Consider the following 19701-nt stretch of genomic DNA (forward strand, 5'->3'; position numbering starts at 1 on the left):
GCAGAAGCAGGGAGGCCAATTTGGAGGTATTTCAAGAATCCAAGATATAACAGTGTCTTGAACTACAGTAGTAGTGCGGGATTGAGGATTACTTTGTAGAGTGCTAACAGATTGGATGTGGAAGTGAAAGAAGTCAAGGATTTTTTTGGCACGTGATAGAATGGAGTTGCCATTTACTGAAAGGAAAACACAAAAAACCAAAACTATGGTAGAAGCAGGTTTCTAGTGGGGGAAAGACAGGACATTTTAGCTTTGGCATGTTCAAAGTAAACTTCCAAGCAGGGATGACAAGAAGATGGCTGAATGCTCTAGTCTGGAGTCAGGGAAAAGAGCCAGTCCAGAGATATTACAAGTGATTAAGTTGGAGGTTGCCTCCAGATAAATGGTTGTCTTATTTTGGACAGATGCCACTATTTAGGGGAGATCTCACACTAAGGGAGGTTTGCAAAAACAGGACTACCTCCTACCCCCCGACAAAGGTCAAGTTTTAGTTTGAAAATAAAAAGCTTCACAAAAGTCTTACCAAGATTTAATGTACATTTATTCTTAACACGTGGAACATATAGTATAAAGATTTCATACTGAATAAATGATATTCATTAAGCCAAAAAAGGAAAAAAAGGAGGAATTTACATCAAGTTTTAGCTACATTGTTGAAATACAAATATGCAGATTTTATCACTGAAAAAATCTCAATTGTGTTTCTTCATCAGAACTTCAACTGAACCTAGAACTTTTTCACACCTCGATTAGAAAGAAAACAAAACAAAACAAAAACCCAGAAAAAAATAAACTATAAGTTGATTGGCTGCTGAGACAGCAAGGACTTTTTACAGAGACCTGTACAGCATCGCACCAAGAGGGGCGATGTCTGGCAAGAGATTAAATAGCTGTGTCTCGCTTTGTGCAGGTCACCAACTTGTTAACTCGTCATACTATAAAGGGGTAGCTGGGATGAGGACCAAACTGTGGGGATCCAAGGGTATGTGCAATGTACAACGTCATATATATACACACGTGGCAGCGCAGCCGCTGCAGCTAAAGGTTAAAACCAGTTCTAAGAGGTGATCTCAGGGTTATTCATACAATCAAGGAGGAGAGAAAGAGGTCAGGGTGTTGTAGGTTCACACATGATACTTTGGGGGAAAAGCCTTTTTTTTTTCTCCTCAACGTTTAACTAAAAACATTTTTAAAAACTACAGCTTGCTGCTGACCCAGCGTTTTCTCGTTTCCATGTGAGACATTATTATTACAGTATGTTTACAGTATCAGGTGTACAGTACAGTACATGAAAGGGTCTACACTCTACTGCACAGGCCTCTCCAGTGAACAGGGTCTGTTCACAACTGCGAACTTCTTGGCTCCTGCAAGATTGTGAATGTACAACAATAAACCACACACAGTTCAGCAGTCACCTTTTTTGTCCTTCAGAATTTTTTTTTTTGTATTTTTTTCCTTTTTTCTTTTTTACCATTAAAAACAGTTATGAAATGTGGCGTCCCGTTGATGCAAGGACTGGGAAAGCCATTTTTATTTTATTTTTTTTTCCCCAAACTCACTGTAAACAACAGTAACTTTGGTTAAAATAAAAAAAGTCTTCTATGTAGGCAGAGCTTTGTCTTTTCAAAGAGGGTGGGGTGGGGTCCTGAGGGGAGCAAGGTGAGGTCAAGGAACAGAAAGGCGTGAGGTGGTGGACGGGGAGAGGCGGAAGGAGGAAAGAGAAACAGGAGAGACTTTTTCCCAAGGGAGAAGCTGGACAGCACAGGGTAAACTGGATTCTGAGGTGGTTTTGCATAAATAAAGGGCAACAGTCAGTTTCTAAGTTCTCCACACACGCACACACACACAGGGGGGGAGGTGTCCCACGGCTGTCATGACTGGCCAATCAAAAACAGTACATCACAAATGACTTGTGAAACCAATGAGTTCATCAACGGTGATACCGAGATGTCCAACAGCCGTGATTCGTACAGAGTAAACTCTGAGTGGTTCTCGTCCACCTTGGCCAGGGCAAGCAGCGCGCGGGCAGCCCGCCGCATCATGTCCACACTAGTTGGCTCAAAGGGTGGGTTCTGCATGTGGAGGAGGCTGGCCTGGCTCTGCTGGAACTGCGTGGCGGCAAGGCTGTCCTCTAGGAAGCCCAGGAGGTTGCCGATACTGCCTTTCTGCACTGCAATGGCACGAGCTGCCAGGCTGTCCCCCTGAGCCAGGTTGGCCAGCAGTACCACAGCCATCTCCCGGCACACCGGGTTCTTTCGGTCACTGAGGAAGCGCACCATAGTGCTATACAACTTCTCCAGGCGACTGAAGGGGGGTGTGGCCAGAATCAGGTCCACATTGTTGTCCTGGATGCTGAGTTTGCTGAGGGTTTCCAAGACCAGTCTCTGCGGGGAAAGGACGGCATTGGGGCCCAGGGTGGAAAAGGGGTCCTGGGCTTCAGCTGAAGGGCAAACTGCCCAGTGTAGGAGTCCGTCCAGGACAGGCAGGCAAATGCTCTCGGGGTATGGGGATAGGTCCAACTGCCCCGAGATGTTGGCGAGTGTAACCAAGGTGTTTTCCCGGAGCATCTCCAAGCAGTCCCACCACCACTCCACTTTGTTGCAGCTCACCCCTTGGTCCTGTTCCTCCTCCTTCTCATAAGTTAGTGGTGCCTGCTTCCGTTCTGGGTGCTTGTGGTGCAGCAGGATCAGCTTGCCCAGGATGAGCAGCAGCCCTGGGTGTTTGGACATCTCAAAGTCATTGCCTGGCACAAATGACAGGCTTCGAATGGTATTGGAGACACAGACACAGCGCTTGGCAAGAGAATCCTGCCAGTCCAGAAGGGTACACAGTGGGGTCTCATCCTTACTGTGGGGTTCGTCCTCTAGGATCTTGATATTCCGGTGGCTCTGTGCTGGGCTAATGCCAAATGGAAACTTGCTGCTCTCCTTGATGGCCTCTGAACTCTTAGCTCCATCCTCGGTCAAGGTGCTAGACCGAGTAGACAACATGTCATCCATAGTGGCTGTGATCCGTTTTTCTGGAGGTCCATCAGGTGGGGGTCCCTCCTGGTCTGTTGTCCCTGGCGTACCCTCTGCTGTTGTCACATGCTTCCGGGGGGCTGGTGGGCAGGGTGCATGAGGCCGGGAAGGCAGCAGCTCTGTCTTGCTTTCGAAGTGGGTCTGGATATGCTCAGTGGTGTCCCCCCCACCAATCCGCCAGTGCAGCAGGCCACTGTCAAACTCCTGCACACGCCCAAGCTTATCTGAGCAGTCCACCACAAATGGGTCATTCTTCTGTACGATCTTTACTGGAAGCTTGTCAAACTTACTGATCAGCTTCTCCTCACTATTCTCTGAAGCTGGCTTGTCCTTGCCTGAAAAGGCTATCTCCTCATCATTTTCAACTACTTCCTCTTCTTCTTCCTCTTCTAGTTTAGGACCTAGAAGTTCTTCTTCTTCTTCCCCACCCTCCATGGGAGCTGGACTAGACACCTTGCTGAACCTCCCAGGATCCAGTAGCGTTCTCTGTCCTGGGTCACCCACCTCATACTCCTTTAAAATGCCAAAGATCTCAATCAGGCATCGTCGGAAATATTCTACAAGGAGCTCTAGCAACCCTGGGAGCTAAAAAGAGAAAGAACAGGAAATAAATTAAGGGATAAAAGTGGTCAAAGAACAGAATCCTTGACTTGAGAGACCTCCCCAAGTCTTCTGTATCAGCTGGGAGAGGCAGAGTTGCTCCTTTCCCAAAGGTTCTCCACAGAGCAAATTGTTCATCTTAATCTCTTCTATGCCCAACACAAAGTTCTTTCTTCTGCCCAACCTACCTTCACATAAGCCTATCTCCAGGAACACTAGCCAACAGCTTTGCACCTCACCCACCAGGGCCAGTCATCTCTTAGCCTTCTCTTTTCCCAATCAATCTTCTGCTGTTCTTCACCAGGCCAGTTTCCAACCTGGTGGTCACTGCCATATTATCTCTTTTAGGACATTCTCTCCATCTCACTGCCAAGTGGAACCCAAGCTTAGGCATGGTGACTCAAGCTAAGAGAAGAGAATGCAATGTGGGCAGATGTTCATGGCTCTCTTCTCCAAGCTCCCCAATAGTCCAGGGGGCTGGAACTCCATGGATCTTGCAGCATAAGGAGTGGGATGAGGCTTCAGCTCTCCAAACACTGGTCCAAACTGGGGCTACAGAGACCCAAATTCCACCTTGGGTAATATATAGGCCATTTATTTACCTCTAGAAGAAAACACTCCTCTCCAGTCACAATCTTTGGCTGAACAGTAGAGCAGATGGGAAAAAAATAAGGGCTTTCAAATTAGATCTAGGGGCTGGAAGCAGTGGCTCACACCTGTAATCCCAACACTTTTTTTTGTTTTTTTTTTGAGACAAAGTCTCACTGTCATCCAGGCTGGAGTGTAGTGGTGTGATCTCAGCTGGCTGCAGCCTCCGCCTCCTGGGTTCAAGTGATTCTTCTCCTGCCTTAGCCTCCCGAGTAGCTGGGATTACAGGCGCCTGCCACCACATCGGGATAGTGTGTGTGGGGTGTGTGTATGTGTGTGTGTGTATTTTTTTTTTTTTTTTTGAGACAAGAGTCCCGCTCTGTTGGCCAGGCTGGAGTGCAGTGGTGCAATCTCAGCTCACTGCAACCTCTGCCTCCTGGGTTCAAAGTGATTCTCCTGCCTCTGCCTCCCAAGTAGCTGGGATTACAGGTGTGCCACCAGGCCCGGCTAATTTTTATATTTTGGTAGATATGGGGTTTTACCATATTGGCCAGGCTGGTCTTGAACTCCTAACCTCAACTGATCCACCCACCTTGGCCTCCCTCCCAAAGTGTGAGGATTACTGGAGTGAGCCACCACGCCCAGCCTAATTTCTGTATTTTTAGTAGAGACGGGGTTTCACCATGTTGGCCAAGCTGGTCTCAAATTCCTGACCTCAAGCGATCCTTCTGCCTCGGCCTCCTGAAGTGCTGGGATTACAGGCGTGAGCCACTGCTCCCAGCCGGTAGTCCCAATACTTTGGAAGGTTGAAGTGGGAGAATCAGTTGAGCCTAGGAGTTTGAGACCAGCCTGGGCAACACAGTGAGACCATGCCTCTACAAAAAATAAGGAAGTTAGCTGGGGCCTGGAGCAGTGGCTCACACCTGTACTTTGAGAGGCTGAGGCAGGTGAATCACTTGAGCCCAGGAGTCTGAGATCAGCCTGGGCAACATGGTGAAGCCCCGTCTCTCAAAATAATAATAATAATAATAATAATAATAATAATAATAATAATAATAATTAGCTGAGCATGTTGGCGTGCACCTGTAGTCCTAGCTACTTGGGAAGCTGAGGTGGGAGGATCACCTGAGCCTGGAAGGTCGAGACTGCAGTGAGCTGTGATTGCACCACTGCACTCTAGCTTGAGTAATGGAGATCCTGTCTCAAAATAGATAAATAGCTGGACATGGTGGCATTTGCCTGTAGTCCCAGCTACTCAGGAGGCTGAGGCAAGAGGATCACTTGAGCCCAGAAGTTTGAGGCTGCAGTGAGCCATGAGGGCACTACTACACTCCAGCCTAGGTGCCAGAGTCTCTTAAAAAAAAAAAAAAAAAATTCTGGTTTTTCCAGGAAGTAGCTGTATAAAATAAAAATTCCTAAACTTTACAGGGTTATTCTGAGGTGTAAATGGGAGATGTCAAATACCTGGCATATGAAAATTGCTCTATCAAAATTTTTCCTTTCTCATGGTAGGCAATAATATGCAATGGAAATAAAATCAGGCTTAGGAATCAGATAGATTCTACTGACAGCTATGTGAACCTCAACAAGGGTAAGACTCTGAGCCTATTTACTCATCCCTAAATGACCATATCTCCTGTCTCTGAGGGCTGTTGCTAGGATGACATGAAACAGAATATTAAGGACCTGGCACAAAATAAGAGCACAATAAATGGTAACTATTAATAAGTCAGCTCCTTGATATACAGGTTGGTAGGTATTAAAGATGATCAAAAGAAAAAGAGTAGGATGATGCAGCACAAACTCTTTCCAGCACCTCTACTAGTGTGCACATCCTATGGAGGGTGGGTCTGAACAATCAGCTTTGTAAGAATATTGTTAAACAACCAAATCCCCCATCCAACTCTACATCTAAGGACACTGGGATCAACAAAGGCCCCTACTGTTCAAAGAAGAAAGGGAAAAATGGAAACAATGTACTCTGCTCACTGATAAAAAGACCACAGATTCAGGCCAGGCCTGGTGGCTCACGCCTGTAATCTTAGCACTTTGGGAGGATCACTTGAACTCAGGAGTTCATGAACCTGGGCAACACAGTGAAACCTTGTCTCTATTAAAAAAAAACAAAACACACAAGATTCTTCTAGAAAATGTGGTGTCCCCACTGGCATCAATAGAATCTGCATTCTTACTAATACCCCAAAGTGTCTCCCAAATTCCTTTTGAAGTCAATCCTGTGTTAAGGTATCATGTAAACAAATTATTATTGCTCTCAAGATCCTGGGCCCGTGCCCAGAGGCAAAGGAAGCAAAGTACTGGCATGGAAGATATCTACAAGAGTGAAAGAGAAAGACCATGGTGGCTAAAGATGAGACATTCCCATTGTCTACACTAAGAAGATCCCAAACCATCTCAATCTTCCCCAGGCACTGATACTCACCTGACTGAGATTGAAGGTCATGATGCTGTTGTCATCATATAGCAGGATGTTGATGGTATCTAATGCCCATGTGCTCTCTGCCAGGAGACCAGACTTGAGGGACATCATTACCCGCCATGCCTCCGGGGTTCCTGAAATAAACCTCCATGTCGTCCATCCACCAAGCCCGGGTTGGCTGGAGGCACCCCCAGGGTTGCCCCATCAGTGAGGCTACTCTGAAGATAACACAATGTAGAAGGCAGTTCCTGTCTGGGAGATGACACACACCAGCCCCTCATGGCTTCTAAGCTGTCTGTCTAGGACATCACTGCATGGCAATGTTTTGAAGGAAAACTTTTAGTTAGCTTATTTCTTCCTTTTCCAAAGTTCTTTGGTTCTATTTTAGTCAATACTGGACCAGATTCAACCTCATCCAGAATATTAAGGTGGAGGGAACAATGGACAAGACGGAAAGGGGCAGATTAGGCAACCGAATGAGGGAGATCTCCTTACCAATGTCTTTCATTGTGAGCCGCCTCCTCTGCTTCAACACAGGCTGTGTGGCTTCAACAGAGCCAGGTGGGAAGGTGATATCCCGCCGAATCATGGGGGGCTGCACAGGGGCAGGTGCTATGTGTGAGGCAGGTACTGGGGGACCTGCCTTCTGCATTTTCATCCCAGAGTGCAGGAATGGAGACTTGCTAGGAGAGGTGCGGTTCTCCATTGGCCGGGGCAGGGGAGCAGGGCTGGATACCTGAGGAATGTGATTCTGCATGCTTGGCGGGGGCTGGTAGTTAGATGGAGGGGGCCTTGTCATGGGGGGCACAGGGGCAGAGGGACCATATGGGGGCTGGCGTGTGCCATGGGAAGGCCACGGGCCTTCATGGTTGGCCCTCTGATCTGTGTGCAGCATTTCATCTGTTCGGTTCACGCCATGATAGGCGGGGCCCTGGGGAGCAGAGCCCGTGCTCTGCCTGTTGGCATAATTATAGGTCATGTCATTACGCCCCTGCCACATGGTGCCTTGCTGAGCAACCTCAGCTGATGCCTGTATGGGGCCGCCCATCATTTGCGGTGGCATGTTTTGCTGGGCATTGGTGCCAGGGGGTGCAGAGACACGGTCTCGGCCAAACTGGAATGGAAATTGGTTCTGGGGGCCGCCTGCTGGTCGGCGCTCAGTAGCAGCGGTGGCAGTGGCAGGATAGGCATTGCCATATTGGTTGTATACATCTTGCTGAGGGGAAGGCTGGGCAGCTTGTTGCTGGCTGGCAGGCTGGGGCTGGGCTGGGGGCAACTGCTGCTGCTGAGGTTGCCCCTGCCCAGTGCTGTATGGCACGCTGTACATCTCCCCTTCATGCCGCTTGGCAGGAGGGCCATATGTGCCATCCATTGGCCGCTTGTAATTCTAAGGCAGAGACAAGCAGAGGGGAAGTTAATACTCTGCACTCAGGGACATAAAGCCCACAGATGCCGAGATGGCTACAACTAGATGCCTGGTGGCCATAGACTCCAAGGAAACATGGGAATCACCTTAACAAATTATTTTTTGAAGTTGTTTCCAAAAGCAACCACCACTCTTTCTTCCCCTCCCTTGCTCTAAGTAGAAAAATATACAAAACCTAACGATCAAAATAAGGTCTATTTCTAGCCCCTTCCAACTCCAAATAGAGAAGAGATTGAGGACTTGGCTCTTCAAGCAGGACTGGCCAGTCAGGTGAGAGAAGAATGCCAAAATATCTAAAGTGAGCTTCTTAGACTTCAACACGTTAGTTTACTAACTAGCTTTGAAGACGAACCTGCATGCCGGTCCATTCCCAGCTACCCTCCTCACCTGCTGCTGCTGTTGATACATTGTGGTCTGCTGGCTGGGGAAGGGGCTGCCAGAAGGGGTACCTTGGGTGGAGAACTGATTGCCATAGGAATCATGTCTACAGGAGGCAAAGAAACACAGGATCAGGGTGGGCAGTGGCAAAGCCTGAGAAACAGCAGCACCAAGACCAGGCTTTACTCACCGTTGCTGCTGCTGCTGCTGCTGCGGAGGGTAGCGGCTAGGAGAATACATCCCCGAGTCTGGGTTGGAAGGCATGAGATTAGGCTGTGGGGCCCCAGTGCTCATGTTTCCCTCAGGCCCTATTCCAGGCTCCGTCCTAAACAAAATTGAAGAGACAGATTGAGCCCACTATAGCCTCAGGGTGCTGGCGGGTGGACAGGAGCTGGGGTCATGCTTACCTCACTCTGTCATAAGGACCTCCATAGGGATAGTGCTGTCGTGGTCCCATCGCCACATTTCCTAGCCCAGGGCCAGCAGCACGACTGTAGGGGTCACCCATCCCGCCGTTGGGGCCCTGCCCTGAGGACATGAAGGGATCACTCCCTGGAGCTGAGTGTAGAAAGGCAAGCAGTGAACAAACTGGTAAGTTGGCAAAGCTGGTAATATATATTTGTCTGCTCCAAAGACCCAGGCCCTCTTCAAGTTTGATCTCATTGTTTTCCAGACAAGTTCAAAACAGAGATCTAAAGAGGCCCCAACCAGCAAAAGGCATGTACTTGTTAAGGGATGACAAGGTGAGGTCAAGGAGGAGACAAGAAAGGAGGTAGGGATGAAGAGGGGTAGTTAGGGCAGGAAATGCATTATCTCAGAAGATGGCTCCACAAGAACCCTGAGCCACTCTCAAGATTTCCCACCATTTCACTGGTCCCATCTTTACGAGCACAAGCTCAAATAGCAATCAGATCAGTCACCTTTCCTCATGCTGCCATAAGGATCCTTATTTGGCTCATAGGACATGCGCCCCATCATGTCAGAGGTATTCATACTGGGCTGATACCCAGGGTTTGGAGTCATGGAATTCCGCTTCTGGAATGTGGAGTCACTTCCATCATTAAAGGCATCCTGGATCCCAACCGAATTGCTCCTGCTCCAGAGTGAGGAAAACCAATTAGACCACAAATAGACCCATTTCTCCAATGTAACACAGGACACGCAGTAGTCACTGGCTGGGAAGGCAGAGGCAAAGACCACCCTTTGGCTGCAAAGGAGTTCCCATGCACTTATCTCCAGCCATACCTCCCAACCATCTGCCCCTGCTCTTGGCCATACCTCATGCCTGGCAATGGGGGGATCTGACTGTGTGGTGTGGATGCTGGAGTTGGTGGCTTTAAGTCTCCTCCTTCTGCCATGGAACTGCTGGTTGACTGAGGAGTCTGGGGCCCCTGCATAGATCCTGATCCCGCTGTGGACAGAGATACAATTTGAGCAGTTTGCTTGGCATGAAAGTGTTTAACTCTCACACAAACACACGAATGACCCAGAATCTCTTTGGGAAAGTTCTTCCTAAGGCCTTTAAAGCCTGATCACCCTTCTTAGCAGAGGATCTACAAGGCCAGGTCATGAAGACGGGAATTTGAGGGTTTTGTAGCTCTTTGTTTTTGTTTTACATGTAGAAAAGAGGAGTGATGTGGCCATGACATCACCATGCTGGTGATTCCTTGAGTCACTGCCAGCTTCCCTGGCTATTTCTTTTCACTCCTCCAAAGGACCTTGTCTAACCTATTAAACCCTGTAATGCTGGTGCATGAGCTCCAGTCAGAACCTCCCAAATCCTGGGTAGGGAGGGGCTTCCAAATCTGGGATGTATTTTAGGAGTCTAGGAGCTCCTGTTCTGAAGCATCCAGCTTGGTGTCATCTCTCAAGTTCAAATGTTCTTCTAAGCTGATGAGTACAAAACTACTAGTAATTAATGTTTCCAATAGTTACCATTCCTGGCAGTAGATATCCCACTGCTGAGGCCTCCCCAGCTGATGAGTCATCTCAGGCACTCATTACACCCTCAGAGGTCAACACCAGGGCACATGTGTTTACACCCACCTTCCAGGCACCCTGGTCTTCTTCCCTCTCTAGGCTCGCCCTAGGCCTCAGCCTCCTCTCAGAAAGGAGGGTGGGCAGAGGCACTCCCATCAGGGAGTTCCATTCATATTCTTTCCCCACTCCCTCCTTTCCATTCATTACCATCTCAGCTCCCTGGGGAATTCAGGGCTCTAGTCTGAGCTGCATTCTAAGGTGCTGACATCAAGGGGCCAAAGCTCCCAGATGGCCCTGTCTTGCTGCCATTTGTCAGTTCCCTCAACTCCTCTTGTGCCCCTCCCATTCACAACTTTACAAACATTTGGCAAGTTGCCAGCTGCACGACAAAAAGTAAAACTTTAAGGGCTGCTGCAGAGTACCTCCCAAGGGAGTTTCCACTGCCCACTCTCTAGTCAGCCAACCTATTAAGCCCTGTGGTAGGGCAAGGCAGAGCACAGATCCTTGGCATATCCTACTGGAGGCAGGTACCACTGAATATGAGGCCAGGGCAACAGACCCTCTCAGCCTTGGTGGGGCCACTGACCCCATCCTTACCAGGAGAGGGAGGCTGGATCTTGGGCTGCGACTTCTTGGAATCAGCAGCTGCAAAGATGTCTGGGGGAGGGTCTTCTCCCCGTTCAATCTTGCATTCAAAGGCATAGAGACACTGGATATACTGCTTTTTCAAGGAGCTGGCAGCACTGCTTGATGTGCCCACATTGAGGTTGGTTGCAAGTTCCCGCCATTTTTTGTTCTTGTTGACCTGTATAATCAAACCAAAAGAGTCGGGGTATATCTCCCGCCTGGTTTTCTGCCCGAAAGTCCCAAGCCCCATCAGGCTGCAAGGTATTCATCTTTGTAAAATCACAGTTCTTAGTTAATTAAAAAAGTTAAACTTGCTTGGTGGATACTCCACAAGAAGTGCTAATCTGCAGCTGGCTTCGTTTTACCCTCAGGATGTTCCACTGCAACTATCAGACTGTGCTTATGCAAAACAGGGCAAATTTCACATTACTACTGGAACAGAATTCAGAGTCCAGTTTTTTAGTACACTGCTGAAAAATGGTGTACAAATCATCTGCATATCTAAATCCTTTTTTTTTTTTTGTTTTGAGACAGAAAAAATAAATCTCGCTCTGTCGCCTAGGCTGGAATACAGTGGCACGATCTCAGCTCACTGCAACCTCTGCCTCCCGGGCTCAAGCGATTCTCTTATCTTAGCCTCCCCAGTAGCTGGGATTACAGGCGTGCACCACCACTTCTGGCTAATTTCTGTATTTTTAGTGGAGACAGGGTTTCACCATGTTGGCCAGGCTGGTCTCAAACTCCTGGCTTCAAGTCATCTACTCGCCTCAGCCTCCTAAAGTGCTGAGATTACAGGCATGAGCCACTGTGCCTGGCCCTAAATCCTATTTTAAATGCACTAATAAAAACTAACATTTTATAAAATGGAGACTCGTGATAGTATCAATGACCACCCTGCTTGACTTGCTTTGTTAAACTGAGAATTTACACATCTGATTTTTTTCTTGGCATGGTGCTCCCTGCAAATTTGACATTCTTGTGCCACTGGCTCCCCTAACATATCTCACTGACAAATAACCGCAGATCCCTTTCCCTTACCAGTCACTGTCCTGATGGTCCAGGTGTTCAGGGTCTTATTTATTTATTTAGAGACAGAATCTCACTTTGTCACCCAGGCTGGAGTGTAGTGGCGCCATTTCTGCTCACTGCAACCTCCTCCTCCTGGGTTCAAGTGATTCTCCTGCCTCAGTCTGCCAAGCAGTGGGACTACAGGCGCCTGCCACCATGCTCCACTAATTTTTATATTTTTAGTAGAGATAAGGTTTGGCCATGTTGGCCAGGCTGGTCTCAAACTCCTGACCTCAGATGATCCGCCCGTCTCAGCCTCCCAAAGTGCTGGGATTACAGGTGTGAGCCACTGTGCCTGGCCCAGGGCCTCATTATGACTTTTTTTTTTTTTTTTTTTTTTTGAGACGGAGTCTCGCTTTGTCACCTAGGCTGGAGTGCAGTGGCGCGATCTTGGCTCACTGCAAGCTCCGCCTCCCAGGTTCATGCCATTCTCCTGCCTCAGCCTCCGAGTAGCTGGGACTACAAACGCCCGCCACCACGCCCAGCTCATTTTTTGTATTTTTAGTAGACAAGACGGGGTTTCACCATGTTAGCCAGGATGGTCTCGATCTCCTGACCTCGTGATCCGCCCGCCTCGGCCTCCCAAAGTGCTGGGATTATAGGCATGAGCCACTTCGCCCGGCCTTATTATGACTTTTGTACCTCCCCAGCAGCCAACCTACAGTTCTGCCTCCTTCCCTCAGCTTTAGGGCACACTGACCAAGCCCATTCCCCAGATGCTCCCTACAATTAGTCTTTCTGCTCTAGATGGACAGGTCTCCTTCTTCATGTATTCTTACGCTTATTCATCTACCATATGGTAAATCTGTTCCCCCAAGGCCTGGGAACAAGGGTTTTCCAGTCCCTGTACACAAAGGAAGTTCAGTAAGTCGTAATGTCTGCTGATACGGTACCCATGACACTAGAAAGAGGAGTTTCAACAGGCACAGAGGGGGACAACCTAGATGGGGCAGAGGTGACTAGGAATACTTCTTAGAGTGGGTAACACCTGAGCTAAGTCTTCATGGTTGGAAATGGCTTTGGTGGGAAATATCCAGACTCTCTCCCATCTCCGTGGCATCTAGGCCAGTCTACTGGATTGGCCACTCTTCCACCTAAACCCTACTAATCCTTTAGATAAGCTCAAGATGCAGCTTTGCTTTCTTGGAGCCTTCATAAACTAACTTATAAAAAGCACTCTTTTGCCCCTGAATTATCACTGTCTTTTAAAAGTTCAATTACAAGGCATTTTAAAGGTTTGCATCCTTTTGCAATCTGGAAGAGACTCAGACATCAGAATTCTCTCTGTATCTCATCCTAGGTTCAGTGAACCCTGAAGCTCACCCAATCAGAAGCGAGCGAAACCTAACCCAAAGCTCCCCTTCCCTATAGGCAGGGAAGACTTGACTATGAGATCTGAGTATCAGGGAGAATGGCAGGAATATACATGGAGTCACCTCAAAAGCCTTCCATGGCTTTGCTTCTCATGCCAGTTATGTGGCAGTATGCACGTGTCTTGTTTTGTTTTGTTTTCCTTTGTGGGGGAGGGGAATAAAGCCTGAAGGGAGAAGGAATTCGTAACTGACTGTTGGCTGGCTTCATTCCAATCACTTTCTTTTCTGCTGGTGACAGCTGTTTTCCTCTTCTGATTTAGAAGGTCTGGAATAAGTCCCTCCCTGCCACGCCTCCCTGAGCTCAGCCACAAACTGATCCAACAGCAGGCTTCTGGTCTGGTGACTACAGAACACACACAGGAGGAAAGTCTGCAAGGCACAGTCTGCTGTCTGCCTGTGCTGCCTCACCTGTTTGCCTCCTGGGCTAAGTCTACAAAATTGTAAGGTATCAGAGTAGGCGCAAGCTCTGGGTGGTGTCCAATTCAGGTTATCATTTAAGTTTCCCATACAGAAAAACTAAACACATCATTTCCTACTACTTTTTCCTTTATAATAAGCTATTTCTACTAAACAGTTCCTGAAATCCTGTCTCTACTGGGAAGATTCCAGGAATGGGAAGATCTACTTATACTCTGGCTGCCTCTGTACCATCTTGCAGGCCGATTTATGTGGCAGAAACCTTGCTGAAAGTCAAGGTTTTTCTAACTTTTGATAGTCTAGTGAGTTATATACTGTTACATAGTGTTTGTATTTTACAAATAAGAAAATTAAGGTTCAGAGTGGTTACACACCTTAAGGTCATATATGTTGTAAGTGGGTAAGAAGGGACTCAAAACCAGGTCCATCTCTCCAAATCCTGTCTTTGCTACTATGCCAAATTGCCTCCCATGGAATCAGAATGCCCACAGACCTTCCCTAGCTTTGCATCTCAGTGGGACCCTAGATACACGGTAAACTTACTGCTAATACCTCATACTACCAGGGAGGTCTCTGCTTCCTGCCTTATCTTCTGGGAAACCTGTGCTCCCTGGTCTATCAATATTATCAATATTCGACTCAGAGAGCAGGAGAGGATGATGTCCCTGTGGGATGCATGGTACCACGTGAAGCCAGTGAGTACCTAAGAAAGGGGTTTGTGGAAACCACAGGGGCAGTCAAGTGTCAGGCACCCACTCACCTGAGTCAATCCACCAATCTCCTTCACAGACACATAGAGGCGATAGAGGTCCAGAGGTTTCCTACCCACAGCAGGCAGATTTGTCATGCCCATGGCCTTCTCCTCAGTGAAGGCCAGATAACGGTCCACCCACATCTTCCTCTCAGGCTCACCACCCAGCTCATACAACTTGGTGATCTTCTCATTGGTTGTAGTAGAAGAACTGGATTTCTGGAAGGTTCAGGTCAAAATTCATAGGAATGGGTCAGATTCAAAGCCTATGCTAAGGGTCTCAGAAGTCTCTTGACTGGAGCAGTGTTAAAGCTTCTTACTCTGGGGTGGTCACTAACACCTGCCCTGCCTTCACAAGGTTGAAGGGCCAAAAAAGAACCAATTTTTATTTTTCCTATAAAGGAAGGAAGCTAACACTGAATATATGTTATGTACTGGGTGGGATGCTAGATGCCTTTATATATTAGATATTATAAAATTATCCCCATTTTTAAAGATAAGGAAGCAGGCACCAGGAGGCAAAGCGTAAGATCTCACAGCTTTTAAGTGGCAGGCTGAGGATCAAATCCTTGTCCATCTGACATCAAAGCCACTACTACTCCCACACTACTACCCAGGAGCCTGAACATACTTAGGTACTATGTTTTAGGTAAATCGAAAAACTCACAACATGATCTTGAGGCAATGGGATGGACTAAAATGAAAAGAAACTCTTTGCCTCTTCTAAAGAAAGGAAGGGTTTCCCACCTGGTTGAAGGGCTTTGGATATCATCCTGTCCAAGACAGAAGGATGGTCAAAAGGGCTGGGAGCTAGAGGTGAAAACTCATAGGAGGTAACAGCTATGATTTTTATTTTCCCTACGTATATAGATAGGGAAAGTGAGGTATGGCCAAGGACAGAAATATTTCAAATGACCCAAATGCTGAGTAGGACCCATTACTTCTGCACAGCCTAACAGCACACCCAGGACCAACCTAAGGGAAGCCAAGGAATCAAGTCTCATGTGCCTTATCTCCTTCTTTACAGTACACAGGGTACCATTCCTGCTGCCACGAGTAAGGTTCAGGAAGAGAAGAGCAACTAGTTGCCCATGGCACACCCCATCTATCAATGCTTGAGTACAGGAGGCACGGTTTCACAGAGGGCACCAGCCAAACAGTACAAACAGTTTGATGCTGCAGGGTCTGGCATTTCCCCCATAACAAACAGCTGTGAGAATATTATGTTATTTACCAGGATCCCTTAGACCAACCCAGACCCAACTCACTGAGCTATTATTCTGAGACCCTTCATGATAAGAGGAGGCAACAGCAGCTTTTTCAGAGACTATCTAGTCCAGTGTCATAAAAGGCTGGGATCTTGTCTCTCTCTTTTCTTTTTCCTTCCTACCACTGAAAAAGATAGGACACAAAATTGAAAGAGTCAAGACAAAAATTGCTACCTTGGATTTGGATTCTGTCTTGGGTGTCCCGTCTGCCTTGTTGTTCATTTTGGTGGCTGGAGTTAACTTGACATCCCCAAGGCCCATCATCTCTGGGCTGGCTGCCATCCCTGTAAAAGAGAAAAAAATTCTCAAGACCAGTAAGTTTAGCTGTGATGTGACTCCTGAAGAAATCCCTAGTGAGAATGACTAGCACTTACCTGCAGAATTGTTGGCCATGGTTCCACCCATGGAATATGGGGGTCCCTGAGGGTTGATCATGCCAGCCATACTATTAATCCCTTGTCCATAAGGAGGTCCAGTTCCCATCATGCCCCCTTGATTCATATTGGGGTAGCCTGGCGGCCTAAGGAAGAAGATGGAAAGTGAGAGAGACAAGGTTAGACTCTGGGCTTTTAGATTTGAACTTGAGCCAAATAATGCTGTGTGATCATCTAGTTAGGATTAAAAGGAAAACACTGATGGGTCCCCAAAACTAGAACTATGCAACATCCGGATATTATTTTTCTTTATTTTCTTGAGATACGGTATTGCTCTGGCACCCTGGCTGGAGTGCAGTGGTGTGATCATAGCTTTTTGCAGCCTTAAACTCCTGAGCTCAAACGATCTGCCTTCCTCAGCCTCCTGAGTGCCTAAGACTATGAGGCATGCACCACCATGTCCAGCTAACACCCAGATTCTCTTATCTTCTACATCCCACAAAAGATACTAAGAGAGTTCAAGTTCTGGATAGCGAACAATAGTTTATTTAATTTTTTTTTTTTTGAGATAGAGTCTCGCTCTGTTGCCCAGGCTGGAGTGCAGTGGCGTGATCTCGGCTCGCTGCAAGCTCCGCCTCCCAGGTTCATGCCATTCTCCTGCCTCAGCCTCCCAAGTAGCTGGGACTACAGGTGCCCGCCACCATGCCTGGCTAATTTTTTGTGCTTTTAGTAGAGACAGAGTTTCCCCGTATTAGCCAGGATGGTCTCAATGTCCTGTCCTCGTGATCCGCCTGCCTCGGCCTCCCAAAGTGCTGGGATTATAGGGGTGAGCCACCGTGCCCGGCCAATTTTTTTTTTTTTTTTTTAGATGGGAGTTTCATTCTTGTCGCCCAGGCTGGAGTGCAACAGTGCGATCTCGGCTCACTGCAACCTGCAACCTCCGCCTCCCAGGTTCAAGCGATTCTCCTGCCTCAGCCTCCCAAGTAGCTGGGATTACAGGTGCCCACCACCATGCCTGGCTAATTTTTTGTATTTTTAGTAGAGATGGGGTTTCGCCATGCTGGGCAGGCTGGTCTTGAACTCCTGACCTCAGGTCATCCACCTGCCTCGGTATCCCAAAGTGCTAGGATAACAGGAGTGAGCCACCGCACCCAGCCACAATAGCTGAATTTCAAAGGGTACAATTCTTTGAAGCAGAGCCCTGCTGTGTCTTTTAAGTACTGCCTCCCTCAAAGCCACCTCCAAAGTCAAGTTGTATTTCCATTTAAGGGCCCTGTCTGTGGCAAAAGACATAGATGAAATGCTGAACTGTACCACTTTTTGTCATGCTAAATTCCAGACTGGAACCCTCAGCATATCACCCAGAGGTGGCTTTGCATTATTTCTTGATGGGCTAATGCAAACTTTGCACTTCCATCTTTCTGAAGTTCTACCAAATCCAGCTCTTTATAGTCAATCACCCTATTTTACCTTGGTTCATCAACAACTCAATAAGATTTAGTGGCCAAAGAAGTCGTTAAACCTAATCACGTGAGCCTTCTGCACTCTAGCACCAGAGTCAACACACAGGACCACATAAAACAGTAAGAGAAATGGCAAACCACAAGCTTACCATTTGCTATTTCTAACACCAAAGATCCAAGACATATGTATCATTAAGAATCCTTTTGGAAACCAAAATGTTGACTGATAGAAGTTAAACCACCTACTCTGAACACTTATTTTGCAAATCAAAATAAGCTGTCTTTAGCCCTGGCAACATAGTGAGACTCCGTATCTATTTAAAAAAAAAAAAAAAAAAAAAAAAGTCTAGGCATGGTGGATCATGCCTAGCACTTTGGGAGGCCAAGGCAGGCAGCTCGCTTGAGGTCAGGAGTTCGAGACCAGCCTGGCTAACATGGTGAAACCCAGTATCTACTAAAAATATAGAAATTAACAGGGCATGGTGGCGGGTGCCTGTAATCCCAGCTACTCGGGAGGCTGAGGCAGGAGAATCGCTTGAACCTGGGAAGCAGAGGTTGCAGTGAGCTGAAAGTACATTACTGCACTCCAGCTTGGGCAATGGAGTGAGACTCTGTCTCAAAATAAGTAAATAAATAAAAAAAAATAAATAAATAAAAAATAAATTAGCCGTGTGTGGTGGTGTGTGTCTGTAGTCCCACTCAACCACGCCCAGCCAAAACCCTGTTTTTTTTTTTTTTGAGACGGAGTCTCATTCTGTCCCCGGGCTGGAGTGCAGTGGCCGGATCTCAGCTCACTGCAAGCTCCGCCTCCCGGGTTTACGCCATTCTCCTGCCTCAGCCTCCCGAGTAGCTGGGACTACAGGCGCCCGCCACCTCGCCCGGCTAGCTTTTTGTATTTTTTAGTAGAGACGGGGTTTCACCCTGTTAGCCAGGATGGTCTCGATCTCCTGACCTAGTGATCCGCCCGTCTCGGCCTCCCAAAGTGCTGGGATTACAGGCTTGAGCCACCGCGCCCGGCCAACCCTGTTTTTTATAAAGTTCTTTACATATGATGTTTAGTCATGTGAAATTTCAGACCCATCTAAGACATGTAAGAATTAACACTTCATACACACACCCATTTTCCCCCCCGATTTAGGTCCAGAAGCATCTCAATAATCTGAGTGGGTCTACAATACATTTTCTAGAACTGATACCCTCTCCACTTCCCAGGCCTTACCTGTTTTGGATAGAGTTGGCAGCAACATGCATGGCGACAGCAGTTTCTTGGGTTTTCCGGTTCATGCCCCCTGGTGGGGGACACATCCCTGACCCAACCTGAGGTGGCATATTGGCCATGTTAGGGCCATAAGGCCGGTTGCCCATGGAGGCGTGACTCATCCTCCCTGGAGGGAGTGTGCCGTAAGGTGGGATGCCAGGCTGTCCATGCATCTGACCTCCGGCACCCATGGGGTTTATGCCTCCAGCCATGCCTGCACTGGGGTAGTTGGCATTGGGCAAGGCATTATAGTTTGGCTGCCTGGGGTAGCCACCTGAGAGGGGAGGAAGAGAAGACAGAGACTTGGTTAGTGACTCACACTAGCAACTCACTAATATCTCTCAACTCTAGAACACCAAACAATGTCATTCAATATTTTGGTTAGGAAAGAGACCAACTTCATGGTAGCCTTTATCTCCATGAGAAAAAGTGGGGGGGTGCCAGAAGCATGTAAAGGCAGGTCAGTTATCCCCTCCATCTTAAAGGCAGCACAGAGCAAGGCTGGCTTTGCTGCCACACAGGCACTTCAACTTCCAGAAGAAGATAACTTCCTTTCTATCTCCATGCTCTGTGTAAGATACTCAACTTTTGATCTGCCTAGGGCTGTAATTTTGAGCAAAGATCTATTCCATTATGACTTATTCACTAAAAATAATTTTAAAAAAGTAATAAC

General features: G+C 47.6%; 1 protein-coding gene across 4 annotated transcripts in view; it reads right to left on the minus strand.

Annotated features, from left to right (window-relative positions):
- Positions 1 to 519: 519 nt before the first annotated feature.
- ARID1A (AT-rich interaction domain 1A) overlaps positions 520 to 19701 on the minus strand; it is an 86239-nt gene continuing 67057 nt past the window's right edge. The window contains exons 8-20 of one of the 4 annotated variants that reach the window (XM_045377147.2): positions 18990 to 19302; positions 16308 to 16453; positions 16108 to 16217; positions 14675 to 14884; positions 11027 to 11234; positions 9728 to 9860; positions 9370 to 9545; positions 8857 to 9007; positions 8640 to 8774; positions 8459 to 8555; positions 7141 to 8032; positions 6649 to 6779; positions 520 to 3605 (exon numbers count right to left, since the gene is read on the minus strand). In XM_045377147.2, the coding sequence (XP_045233082.2) occupies positions 1872 to 3605; positions 6649 to 6779; positions 7141 to 8032; positions 8459 to 8555; positions 8640 to 8774; positions 8857 to 9007; positions 9370 to 9545; positions 9728 to 9860; positions 11027 to 11234; positions 14675 to 14884; positions 16108 to 16217; positions 16308 to 16453; positions 18990 to 19302 (4436 nt within the window). In that variant the 3' untranslated portion in view covers positions 520 to 1871. Of the gene's footprint in view, positions 3606 to 3905; positions 4262 to 6648; positions 6956 to 7140; positions 8033 to 8458; positions 8556 to 8639; positions 8775 to 8856; positions 9008 to 9369; positions 9546 to 9727; positions 9861 to 11026; positions 11235 to 14674; positions 14885 to 16107; positions 16218 to 16307; positions 16454 to 18989; positions 19303 to 19701 lie in introns of those variants that run through there. The other 3 variants (XM_005544322.5, XR_012423958.1, XM_045377155.3) reach the window with 3 other exon arrangements.

Source organism: Macaca fascicularis, chromosome 1 (assembly GCF_037993035.2).
Source record: "Macaca fascicularis isolate 582-1 chromosome 1, T2T-MFA8v1.1".
NCBI classification, from domain to species: domain Eukaryota; kingdom Metazoa; phylum Chordata; class Mammalia; order Primates; family Cercopithecidae; genus Macaca; species Macaca fascicularis.